Here is a 13,059-nt window from a genome sequence, read left to right as displayed (position 1 = left end):
ATGGTAGATTTAAGCTTAGTTCAGTTCAGTTCTTAGATGTGACACTCTGCGTCAATGTACCTTAAGTTGTGTTGCGCTTCCACGACATGCAATGTCGCAGCGATGGGAAATGCGGCAAAGTTCAGGTGCAAAGAAATAAAGATGTGAAAATCTTCCAGATGCGGCACGCTTCTCGGGGATGCGAGAAGCTCTTGGTTCGATGCGTGGACTGCAGCGGCGACACCCTTACAATGCGACGGCAACAGCTCCAGCGGCAAACCTTTTCTCCAAGATGCGTAAAGCTTCCGCTCGATGCGACAACTACAGCGGCGACATCCAAGATGTGACGGCAGCAGCTCCGATGGCGGCGCGCTTCTCGGGGATGCGAGGTGCTCTTGGTCTAGGCGGTGCAATGCGACAGTTCCAGCGGTGACACCCTCCTTCTTCGGAGTTGCGACGGCAGGCACAGCGACGGCGACATGCTCCGACCTCGCTGCGAGATTCTTCTCCTGATGCGGTGCAGTGCGACAACCACAGCGGCAACACCCTCCTTCTTCGGAGTTGCGAAGGCAGCAGCAGCGACGGCGACACGCTTCCTCTTCGTTGCGGCACGCTTCTCTTCGATGCGGTGCAGTGCGACAGTTCCTGTGGCGACACCCTCCTTTCTCCGTAGTTGCGACGGCAGGCACAGCGACGGCGACACTCTTCTTCTCGTTGAGTCACACTTCCAGCTCTTTCTGACATGCAGTTCCTCAGAAGGCCCAAAACAGCAGCAGGCCCTACCAAAAGAACTCTGGGGAGCTGGGGGTTGAAGTCTATTGTCCCTGAGACTTCAGCAGGAGGCAAGCTCTTTTCCAAGCCCTGGGAGATTCTTCACAAGTTGAAAGCAAAGTACACAAAGTTCCTTTCTCCTTCCTTTGGCAGTAAGGCAACCACTGCAGGCCAATCCCCCAAGCAGCACTTCAGCTTGGGAATAGTCTCTCCTCAGTTTGTTCAGGTTCCTCGCCTCAGTAAAGGTTTCTTCTTGTAGTCCAAAAGTGATCTAATTTCATGGGAGCAGGGTCTCACTATTTATACCCCAAAATCCTTTGTTCTCTGAGGGGAGAGGGGCCTGTGCCTAGTCCAAAACCGGTTCCTGAGCACTTTGTTTCCAGACCTCTCCTTTCCTTTCACAGTGCAAGGCAGAAACAGAATCCCCACAGGAGGTGGAGCCAGCATTGTGGAAGGCAAGTACAATTTTGGAGCACTCTGTTGACAGTCTTCTTTCTCTTCTTTCAGTGTGCAGGGCAGGGACATCAGCCGCTCCCATGGGGTGGAGCCAGCATTGTGGAAGGCAGGCACAGCCCTATTCAGAGTTCAGGTGCACTACTCCCCCCCATCAAGATGCAGATCTCTCTATTCACCACTAGGTGACTCAGCCTGTCTCCTGGAATTCCCCAGCCCTGTCACTCACAGAAACCAGACATATGAATACACAAACTAGCAGAGGCAGGTTTGAATGGTTAGACAAGCAAAGACCTACTTTCTAAAAGTGGTATTTGCAGACACAGGATATTAAAATAACCTTCACTAAAAGATGTATTTTATTATTCTGAGTTCAGGCATACTAAACTCGAATTTCTACCATGTTCTCTGAGCCTGCTAGGATTATAAAATGTAACAATTCTAACAGCCCATTCTGGCCTATGGAGAACAGGTAGCCTTGCAATAGTGAAAAACGAAAATGGCTGTAATTCACTATTAGAACATGCCACACACATCAGGGCTTGTCCTACTTTATACTGACAATGCACCCTGCCCTTGGGCTTACCATAGGGGTGACTGATATGAAGAAAAGGGAAGGTTTAGGGACTGGGAAGTGGGTGCACTTGCCCAGTGAGCATGACAGTACCAGACTGCACGCAGGCTCTGCAATGGCAGACCTTAGACACATTTTACAAGGCTGCTTCTGTGGGGGGCACAACCAGTGCTGCAGGCCCACCAGCAGCATTTGGATTACACACCGTGGCACACTCAGTGCACTAGACTAGGGTCTGACAAGAAAAACCAAATAGCCAAACATGGAACCACTGATTAATAAATCAATTTACAATAGGGAGCACTTTCACTGTGGCACTGAATAGCAGTGGCACAGAGCCCAAAGCATCTAACACCAGTAAAAACACATGAGGCAACAGCAGAAAATGGAAGGGAGACCCATGCCAATGGTGCCAGGTCTAACCATATGGAATTTGCTGACATGGTGTTTTGTGATATTTGTGCCTGGAATCAAATTATATTTGATTGTTTATTAGATATGTGTCTGTCACTCATAATAGATATCACTTTAGTTCCTATACTCTTGTCTTCATTAACTGTTCAGACAATATGATGTTGACAGAGGAAAATGTGTTGGGGCAGTGGATTACAATCTCCAATTGTTTTCTGAAATAACTCGCTAATGTGCTTTTCCCACCAATTGGTGGTGATAATGAGGCGATTGGTCATCCAGGTTGAAAGATGGTGCCGATTGTGATGTGGTTACATACAGATGATAGGAGCAATGATTGTGAGTTCACAGAGATGCGAGCACATGATGTAAATCCTTCTGATGACTGTTGCTGCAAGATACCATTGGCCAGACAGCACTTCGAGGTGACCTCTAGTCATTGCTTCGGGTAGCTTGGTGATATTAACCTGGTAAAGACCTGTAACTTGATGCTAAGCAGTAATTTACCACTGAGGATGGGGTGTTAAGCAACCTAAGCTGTAAATTTGCATTTGCCATCTGGCACATAGCAAGAAATTGAGATAATCCATAGCAATTTGCTTTTTCCAGTCAATTAATGGTTTCATATGGTCCATAACTGTCTGTTCAGCTGCTTTGCAATATTCTTTTTTCATTGCCAGCCTGGTTTATGTTCATGGCAGCAGCTGCAGGCCTCCTCCCCATAAGGAATCCTTTGGAGTTCATATGCGGCCGAAACAAAATCACAAAGCACTTCGGGAAGAATATGCAAGATAGCAAGCCCAGACTGGAGGTGAGGATGGCAAAGACCTCCACTGCCACCATGTACTTCCCTTGAGTGCTTAAATATGCTGGGATAAAAGATAGCCAAACAGCCACAAAGAGCAGCATGCTAAAGGTGATGTATTTGGTCTCATTGAAGCTATCTGGAAGTTTTCTTGCCAGGAAGGCCATGACAAAACTGATGCCAGCCAGGATCCCAAGATAGCCCAACATGAGCCAAAAGGCAGTAGGTGAACCTTCGTTGCATTCAAGCAACATTTTCTCATTGCTAAATTTCATATTGATCTGTTGATATGGAGGAGATTTACCCAACCAAATGCTGCACAGGAGGAGTTGGACTGAGGGGCATGTTATCGCTATGGAGTTTGGCAGCCTAGGTCCCACCAGTACTCTCATCTTACTGCCTGGCTTTGCAGCGTTGAACACAATGACCACAGTGAGTGTCTTGGCTAGGATGCATGAGACACAGACAGTGAAAACCGTACCGAAGGCTACCTGACGGACCATACAAGTCAGGGTGTGGGGCTTGCCGAGGAACCCAGCAGAGGACAAGAAGGAGAGCATAAGGGCCAAGAGGAGGATGTAACTTAGGGATCGGTTGTTGGCCTTCACAATCGGGGTGTTCCGGTATCTGATGAAAATGGAGAGGATGACGAGGGTGATCAAGAAACCGATGCTGGCAACGCTGCTTAGTGTGATCCCCAAGGCTTCATCAAGATGAAGGAACTCCAGAGTTTTGGGGACACACTGGTCTTGTCTCTCATTGGACCAATGGCTGTCAGGGCACTTGAAGCACTCCCTAGAGTCTGAAATTAGATAAACAAGAAGTACGATCAACATCCATGCAAGGCTCACAAATGTGTTCTTTAAATATTCTGCATACATTGTAATTAGCACCACTGTTCCATTAACTGACAAGGACAGAGCTTCATCTCAATGTAGTGGAAAACATACAAAGTCCACCCCACTCTCCAGAGCTGGTTATTGAAGGCTTTTATGTATAAATGATGGTATTATTCAGAAATATTCTTTGCAGAATTTAAAGCTAAAATGCTAGTGGTTTCCACCATTTCTACATGTGGGTTGTTTCTAGAAATAAGTATCTTGACTATGTAGATGAACACATGAAGGTGAAAACCTCTGGGTGGTTTCTAACAGGAATTCAGGCCTCCTTACCATGCAAGCATGGGGATTAGAAGCTTACAAGGAAATATTATATGTGAAAAACCCTGTGGATCCTGTCACAGACAGATGTCTGTGACACACTCCCACCTAATTTGCCTCTGGTGCCTAGAGCCGGACCACAAATCCATGGCATGTCCCAATCGTCGAGTAATAATTCCTGAGGCTGTCTGGGGGCACGCTCTGAAGCTCACATTCCAAGTCATCATCAGTTAAGACCCACAAAAAATCCAAGTGAAGTTCAATTTCACTGCTCTAATCTAAGTCTTCAGACAAGGCGCAGGAACAATGCCACAGATCTGGGCCCAGCTACCACACGTTGGCTGCAGAGCCTGAGTTCCGGTCTGCTCCATGAATTTCCCAGAACTGGAGCGATCCGGCCCAGCTAAAAAACATGTATGAGGCAGGGCACCTCTTATTTGGGCAGGTGCCCCAAATAGATTCCCATCAGAGGGTTCGCCCTTTGCGCCAGTCTGAACCTTTGGATTCAGTCCTGAATCTGGTGCGCCTCTAGTCGTGAGTCTTCAACCTTCCCTGGAGACCATTTCAGTGGTGCCATTCTCAGCACTACTGATGCCGCTCAGCAGATCTTATCCCTTCCTTATGCCCAAATCCCATATGGAGCCAGAGTAGCATCGTCGGATGTTGACTTCAGTGCCAACCAGAACATGACCCTCTATGCAGTAGACTGTGTCTGCCTTTTCTGATAGACACTGTAGCTCATACGATTGGAACAGATCTTAGGATCCTTATGGTTATTCTGACCCCCCTGAAAGAGCTTGGGGATATATGGTGTGAGGAACTGACACCTCTCCAGACAGTGGCCTAATTTTTCCTCCTAGAGTGGCTACAGAGGAAGGGAATTCATTTTCCATGGTGGTGAGTGAGGAGGAAGGCTGAGGTCCTGAACCTTATGCTGCCCAGGGCTTGAGCGCCTCAAAGACACCAGGGCCACTGACTGGTTGCTGTGACTCTCCATGGCCCGCTCCAATGCCATTCTGTCTTTTACCTCTTCTGTGGCTATGATAGGGGCAACCAGCACCTCCATTCCCCCCAGCCACCATGGACAACAGGCTACCCAGTCCTTTTGTGGTTGAGGACCTGTTCCCACAAGTCCCTTGGAACCTAAGGCAATATATCTGCCCAATCCACACCCGCTGCCAAGCTCCAAATCCTTAAATAGTTCCTCTCACCGTCCTGGGCAATCAGTCGGTAGCAGGAACAGGCACCACCTGCCTGATGGCGATCCATAACCTTGGACAATGGTTGGGTCAAATTTTCCCTGAGGGTTTACGCCCTCCCATTCACAGAAACCCCGTTGCCCATACTACCATCCTCAGACCGGCTTACAGAGGACCACCTCTCCCTGCTGCGTCAGGAAGTGCAAGCTACTTTGCCCAAAGGAGCCATCAATAGGATGCCAAAGTCAGAATAGGTTGCTATTCCTGCCACATTCACTGGGCGTGTAGAATGACAGAGGTCTCCACCCTGAACGAGACCTGTGCCCTTTCAGCTACTTCCTGAAAAATGAGGAACTCAAAATGCCCATGTTGGCTCAGGTCCTGTATGCCCTAGAGACTGACTGGTAGCATTGGAGATGCAGGGTACCTATTTTCACATATCTGTCCCACTGGCCCTAAGACATTACCTGTGGTTCACAATGAGCCATTAGTACTTTCAATTTGTTGTGCTTCCCTTTAGCCTTACCAGCCCTCTTTGATTATTCACAAAGGTGATGGCTGTGGTTGCGGCTCATCTGTGAAGGTCAGGGATTCCAGTCATCCCCTCCCTAGATGACTTGTCCAGTCAGTCATCTTCCACATCCTGACTAATCCTGCATACTGGCATATGCAGACTCTTTAGTGGAACCTCAAGTTACAGTGGGTGCAGAGTCAGGGGAGTATCTCCAACCTGGTCCTGATATTAGAGGGAACCGCAAAAGATATGCAGTGGTGGCTGAGTGGGTCAGCAGCAGACCCCTCTCCCTTTCCCACCCAGAGTTCATAGTGGTAACAGATGCATCACTCCTGGTGTCGGGTGGCCATCTGAGAGATGTGGAGGCTAACTCTGGTCTCCGGCTCAATCTCAGGTCCACATAAAGCTGTTGGTGTTGAGAGCGATTTGCCTCACATCGAAAGCCTTTCTTCCTTCCATCAAAGGAATGCTGTTCAAGTGTTAACGAACATCACCACCGCCTTGTGGTAATGCAACACACAGAAAAGAGTGTTGTCATGGACCCTGCATCAAGAGGCCCTGCAGCTCTCTTGACTGGAATGGGAGGACTTAGTCCTGGCCGCACAACATCTTGCTGGCTCTCTGAATGCCAGAGTGGACAAACTCAGCCACAGATGCCTTGTTGGATGACAAATGGCTTCTCTATCTGGAGGTGGTGCAAGGTCTTTTCAGTGGCTGAAGATAACCTTGGTTGCATCTACTTGTCGACACTGTGCAGTGTCAGCATTTCTGTACACTGGGGTTTCCAAGACGGCACTTGCTCGGAGCCGCATTTCATCTCGAGGAGAATTCAGGCCTTCTGTACACCTCTTGCCAAAACCACTTCTGCCCAGAGTTTTCAAGAAAATCAGGAACAACCAGGCACAAGTCATTCTTATGCACAGAGGTTATGGGGTCCTGAACTCCTGAGCATGAGCATTGCTCTTCCGATCAGGCTTCCCTTTCAGTAGGATCTTCAGTCGCAGCAACAGGGCAGGGTTCTACACCCCAAACCTGTGCATGCTCCTCCTTCATGTATGGTGACTGAGCAGCGGCAACTGACAGTTTTTGACCTTCCTTCGTAAGACTGTGAAAACATTTTGACAGCAAGGCGTCCCTCAAAAAATACCCTTTATGGTGAATTCATACGCGCCAGGCGCAATTGCAGTCAAGATCCTGGCTTCAAAATCTGCCTTAAAAGCATGGAGGGCAGGTTTAAATGCAGAGGCTACAACCAGAGGACTATTAGCAATGCCACTACACAAGTCTCCAAGATTAACAGACAATATATTTTACATGACAACACTAAGAGAGGGGACACGAACACCATACAAATGTTCATGGAATAATCAGCTGAACACCTCATTAACTCCCACCTACTCTGTACTGCCAAAACTCTGGAGCCGTTCAACGCCTCCATGCCAGAAGTGACATACCGTAGGGACAAAAGTCTCCGGAATCTGTTGAGTCCCAGCTACCCAGATTCAGGATGATTGCACATTGGCTCACACCACACATGTTGGGTTTCTTCAAATGTGGACAATGCACCGCGTGCAGATGGGCCACAGACAGGAAGAGGGATTTCACTGACCCAAAAGGCCATACCTATAAAATAGGCACACACATCAGCTGTTACACCAAGTTTGTTATCTATGCGGTCGAGTGCAAATGCAAACGCCAATACATTGGCAGCACTATCAGGGCACTGAAGGGTCACTTTGGGGAGCACATTAGGGCAGTGAAACAGGCTGATGTCAGATATCCAGTAGCAACACACATTGCTGAATGTCACGCACAGGACAGCCACAGAGCCTTCTCCTTCTACGGGTTTGATACCATACCTAGAGATGCTAAGGGAGGCAATAGAGAGCTGACATTCAGGCGGAGGGAGGCCTCTTGGATCATGCGCCTAAAATGCGTGGAACTGTGTCTCAATACTGATCATGAATTGCAGTATTTCCTGGGTGACCGATGTGAATGTTCTCTAATCAGCGTTGCAAGCTGCGTGTATTCTGAACATATAATTCTCTTTTTAACGTTCTCCTCTCACAACACTTGATCCATTCATTGATAAAGATTCTATGTTTGAACCTAGTAAACGAGGTGCGCCCTCTTAGAACTCGATTACGTACCCAGCAAGGGGATATGACTGTGTCTGTAGGTACTGTCCCTACTCATGATTAACCAGTTGGGATGTGTTATGCTACTCGTTGCTTTTCCATACTACTATACTGTGTGCCTGTCAGACCATGGTTTGCTGGAATCTCCTTTAGTTTGCAATGTAATGCAAAAAAAAAATTCTTCAACATGGCTAAAAGTCGGATGTGAATGTTGCCACTAGTTTAGGATTTGATACACCTAGTTTCTTTTTACTCTCCCCATATATTCATGCTTATATTGTGGCTGACTCGCTTTTACGTAATAATTATCCTTCACAGCATCTTGGAACAAATTAGTTTATTAATAGACCATAGAGTCCAAAGCAATCAAGTTGATTTTTATCTATTTATTGTAATCACTCAGGGAACTAGCTTCTATAACTATCACTCTATTCAGAGTGACAATGAAACACATGCTCAATATGGCCGCCACCCAATCGAGTAAGAGCACCTTGACACGCACATATACAGAATAGCTTTCTCTACTGAGACATAAGATAGGCTACCTTATTGATAGAATGCACAAAACCTAATAATCACACACCACTAAAGACTGCGAATACTTCGGTTAATGGGCAATCGTGCCTAGGTCTGCTTGGACAAACATAGGCCAGGTGGGCAGTCCAAGATGCCCAACGTGCCACCTTCACTACAGTCTCCAATTAACAGAGCACCAATTTCATCATTTGTCCTCTCTCTATTTTGCCTACTTTCCCTACTTAAGGAGAGGAGATCATTCAGCTGGTGAACACCGTCCCTCTCACAGGGGGGAGACATCGCCAGCTGCTTCACCGGTAAGAGATTCCTTTGAGGGCCTGACACTCATGGTCACAACCTCCTTTTCGGTTGGGTGGTTCAAGACCCTCATTGATATGGAGTACTCCCCAAATAGCTGTTTCTCCTCAGTAACTCAACTTATTTGTTCTCGATTCCACTCTAGGATCGGGTGACCTGCGGCAACACAATCAAAGCTGGCTGACAGCCATAACCCTACGAATAGGGTCTCACAAGAATTAGTAGCTGCATATTCTGAATACTCGTCTGCATCACAGAATATGGATATGTGCAATTAACATTACTATGTTAAAAAGTTTTTTGAGCCCTAGTTTCCTTACCATAATACCGACCTTTGATTATTACTTTGCGCATTATCCCCGTAGAATCTGCTTCATGAGGAAACTTTAATTAAATGGAATTCTGGTCTCTGTTACCCTTGGGACCATCTACTACTATTTACCTTTGGGACGGAGGTACAACTGACAATAAGGTTGGCTTTATTACTATCCAGCCACACATTATGTGTGTTCATGCCATGGTTGTATTCTGGAGTACTAATCTCTCAGATTCAACCCTTTTCCCTGCTTTCCTACCGTAATCATAGGAAATTAGGTAACCCTATCCCTTTTTTCTTTCAATACTTGCTTGGACTTTGTACTTGGGACATTAAGGGGGGGGGTATTCACACAACTTCACACTTGCACCATGCACAAGTCACCATTTCAAGTAATTAAAGTTACCATGATGCAGGGCATTAATGGCGGTTTAGTTTGTCATAATCCCATACAACCACATTAATGCTGTCACAATGATAAGTCACACAATTTCACTAGTGCTTTCCAAACACAGTTTTGTTCCTCATTTGATAAAGAATGTTTTTATATAAAAAAGCTTCGATGCGTTAAACATTATGTTTATAACACCTTGGGTTTCCAAATGTGTTAAGAAATCATGTGTGCTGTCTTGCATTTCTCTTATTTTACATGTCACAATGGGTGTCTGCCAATGGTGTTAATTGTCTTATACCCACTTTGATACAATCGTGTATCCTATATATTTCTTAGCCCTGAAGAAGTTGCTGTGTTCTTTATGGTAGCGACAAAACACGTGTTGGCTAGGCTAAGACTCTGTACCCAGGAATGCACAATAAGGACAATAAATCCTGGAACCACACAGTCGATGAACAGTGTTTTTCTTTCCTACTCTCATTACTGTACTAACTTGGTTCTATATACCAATAGCGTGTGCAGGGGTCCTTGGAGTTCAATCCCTCAACTTATGTACAGAAGGAGCAGGTGAAGGACAAGGGCCCCTATTTGTTGACCAGTAATTATCCAGTGAAAGCCCCATGCGGTTGCCAACATTAACCAAACCGTCATGCTGTAACTGACATTTGCCAATTTGTATTGTTGTACATAAATAGAGTGAACATGGCTCACGTCTAGCTAAAAATATACATTCCCGCTCCCTTCTCCTATAAATAAAGAATTGTTTATGTAACTAACAGGAATGTCTCCTCATTCCGGTTGGCTTATATTTTCTACATCTGTGCTTAGGTATTTGCTTATGTTTTAGGTATGTCTGTATGCAGAGTTTATTTGAAAGATCTCTACTATGTATTGTCACAGTTGAGGTCTTTGAAAGAAGATTGGTCACTTCAACTAGAAGATGTGTAGAGAGGAAGCAAGCAGAACATTCCTGCTTGGTGATATCAATACTGTGTCTGGAACCATATTCTAGGGAATTTCCAAGGACAGAGCCCCTAACCACCTCTTTCTTACTTCTAGAACTATGAGAGCACAAGGTGCTTACTGCTGGACCTGGCTCTCTCTGCAGGGTCACCCCAAACCTTTTGCCTTCCCTCCCTTCCGTTGATGAACCCATTTTTAGGTCAAGCTTAAGCAGTGTGCATGTGCTGTCTGGAAGACCAGGTGTAATCACTGTAAGGAGTTTAATCCCACCGGCTGTTTGCTATTGGTTCACTGCTGAGTTGCTCTTTTTTCCTGCCTCCTTATTGGTGGTGCTCCCAACACATCATTTCCGTTTTATGTCGAGCAGCACCCACCAACTACAATTTATTTTCATTGTAGGGGGGCAGGCCCGGACTGGCCATAGCGGGCACCGGGCAATCCCCCGGTGCGCCGCAAGGGTGGGGGCCGGTTTTGGGCCCCTCGGGGCCGATTTTCTTACAGTACCGTTTTTGCAGCATAGCTCCGGCCCTAGCAAAGCGCTCGGCGGCACCTCCAACCCACCCGAGTGGAGAGGGTGGCCCGGCCAAGCACTTTGCCAGGGCCGATTATGGTTCGCAGTCCGGCCCTGTAGGGGGTTATATGTTCCTTAAGGGACTACTTGTTTTAATTCATGCTAGTAATTCACCATGTGTACACGGACGCCACGGGCGCCCCGCTTTATCTTACAGCATGGTATATTTACCCAGGCTTCTCATGTTTACTTACCCGCTCATATATTTTGTCAAAGTTATCTCTTATACCACAGTTGCGTTTACATTGCTGGGTGTATAGAACCTCCTTCACACAGGAGCAGGGGGAGATACTGCTTTTCCTGTTTGCAACACAGCACCTGCGTTTATGTTTGTCAAGGCTTCTAATGTTCACTTGCACAACCGTTATTTTTTTTTTAATCAAAGCTATCCCTTTTACCGCAGTGGTGTTTGCATTGCTAGGCGCATGCAACCTCTTTCACGCAGGAGGAGTTACCACTTTAATGTTGTGCAACATGGGTGACGCAGGGCGCCCACTTTTATGTTGACCTCTTTCTGCCCGTATTTTTGGTGAAGCTGTCTGTTTTACCAGAGTGCAATTTTCATTGCTGGGCGCATACAACGCCATTCAAAAAGGAGCATCCACAGCTCTGAATGTCTCATATGGGAAGCTTAATTATTACCTAAATTATGCCACGTGGCTGCTGTGAGGGCAGACTCTGCTTCTGGGCCTACAGAACTGCCTGAGGCTTCAGAACAAACCCAACCCTACTCCCCAGCATTCTCATTCAGTGCTGGTATGTACTGTTGATAACTAACTTAGTTTGTATACAGTGCCTTCTTCCAGAGGTCCACAGTGTCGCCGTGCTATAAATATCATGGGTACCCCAAAATTGACAAGATTTTGTCGTTTCTGATACGCACATGAAGGATTTCCTCCTACAGGAAGCCAGGTGTGCATTATTTCAGAACATTAGACTCCGACAGCAATGGTGTATCAGAGGATATCCCAGCCGGTTGATATGATTGCTACAGTGATTTGTGTGTGACATGCAGCTCATTGATCTGTTTTTTGTTGTACTTCTTCACTTCACTTTCTTTCACAGGTTATTAATCAACACATCGAATTGGGTGTGAAGATTAATGAAAGACCGTTTAGTTCAGAATGTTTGCTATTAATGTGATATAACTTAATATTGGTGTAATAGCGGTCTAAAATGACAAGATAGTTCTGTGGGTTTATATGCTTGCTGCAGAAATGTCAGGGTATTGTTTGCATCATTGGCTTTAATTCTTGCATGTCCATTCAGCTGTTCTTGTTTTTTTCAACTTGCGAGTTTTTCTGATCGAGTTAGGCAGAGCGCAAAGAAATAATGGAGTTTGTCGTCTGTGTTATTTAAATGGTCTTCTTTATTACTGAGAAAAAGAGCTGCATAGCGATGCAGGCAACAATATGCAAAAACAAGCATTGGCAAAGCCAATTGGCCTCGCCTCTACGAGATCTATTGGCTTTGCCATAGTTTTTTTGCCATATTGCATAGCAGCTCGCCCACTGTGTAGCATAGCTGTAAGTAAAAATAAAAGCATTTGCAATGCAATAGGTCGCGCATTACTGGAAGTTTGAGCTATTGACGTTGCTGATAATAATGCAACGCCAATAGCTCAATCTTTAAGTGATGCAAAACGTATTTCATTGTAAATGCTTGTTTTTTGCTTTTAGGACTCTTTACCACTGCTTACCCGTGCTTAAGTGCTTGTGCTCTCTCCTTCAAGCATGGTAAATTTGACCAACGCCTACACCTAATTGGCAAATTTTGTTTGTCTGCAAGTCCCTAGTAAATAGAACTACATGTACCCAGGGCCTATAAATTAAATGACAGCAGTGGGCAGCAGCACTCATTGTGCCATCCACTAAAGTAGCCTTCTGAAAGTGGTCTCATGTTCGTAACTGCAGCTTGTAGTGCAGTTTTAAACTGCCATTTCGACTTGGCAAAATAAATGTTTTGCCAACCCTAAAC

The 13,059-nt window shown here is 46.0% G+C and overlaps 2 protein-coding genes across 4 annotated transcripts in view; one reads left to right on the top strand and one right to left on the bottom strand.

Moving 5' to 3' along the window:
- LOC144799839 (uncharacterized) overlaps positions 1-13,059 on the top strand; it is a 282,553-nt gene that overhangs the window by 202,328 nt on the left and 67,166 nt on the right. The gene's annotated exons all lie outside the window — the stretch shown is intronic.
- LOC144799229 (extracellular calcium-sensing receptor-like) overlaps positions 2,834-13,059 on the bottom strand; it is a 56,124-nt gene continuing 45,898 nt past the window's right edge. Inside the window, exon 5 of the mRNA XM_078670495.1 lies at positions 2,834-3,795. Coding sequence (XP_078526621.1) covers positions 2,834-3,795 — 962 coding nt within the window. The remainder of the gene's footprint in view (positions 3,796-13,059) is intronic.

Source organism: Lissotriton helveticus, chromosome 12 (genome assembly GCF_964261635.1).
Source record: "Lissotriton helveticus chromosome 12, aLisHel1.1, whole genome shotgun sequence".
NCBI classification, from domain to species: domain Eukaryota; kingdom Metazoa; phylum Chordata; class Amphibia; order Caudata; family Salamandridae; genus Lissotriton; species Lissotriton helveticus.
Note: the sequence above shows the minus strand (reverse complement) of the source record. Positions and strands in the feature narration are given on the sequence as shown.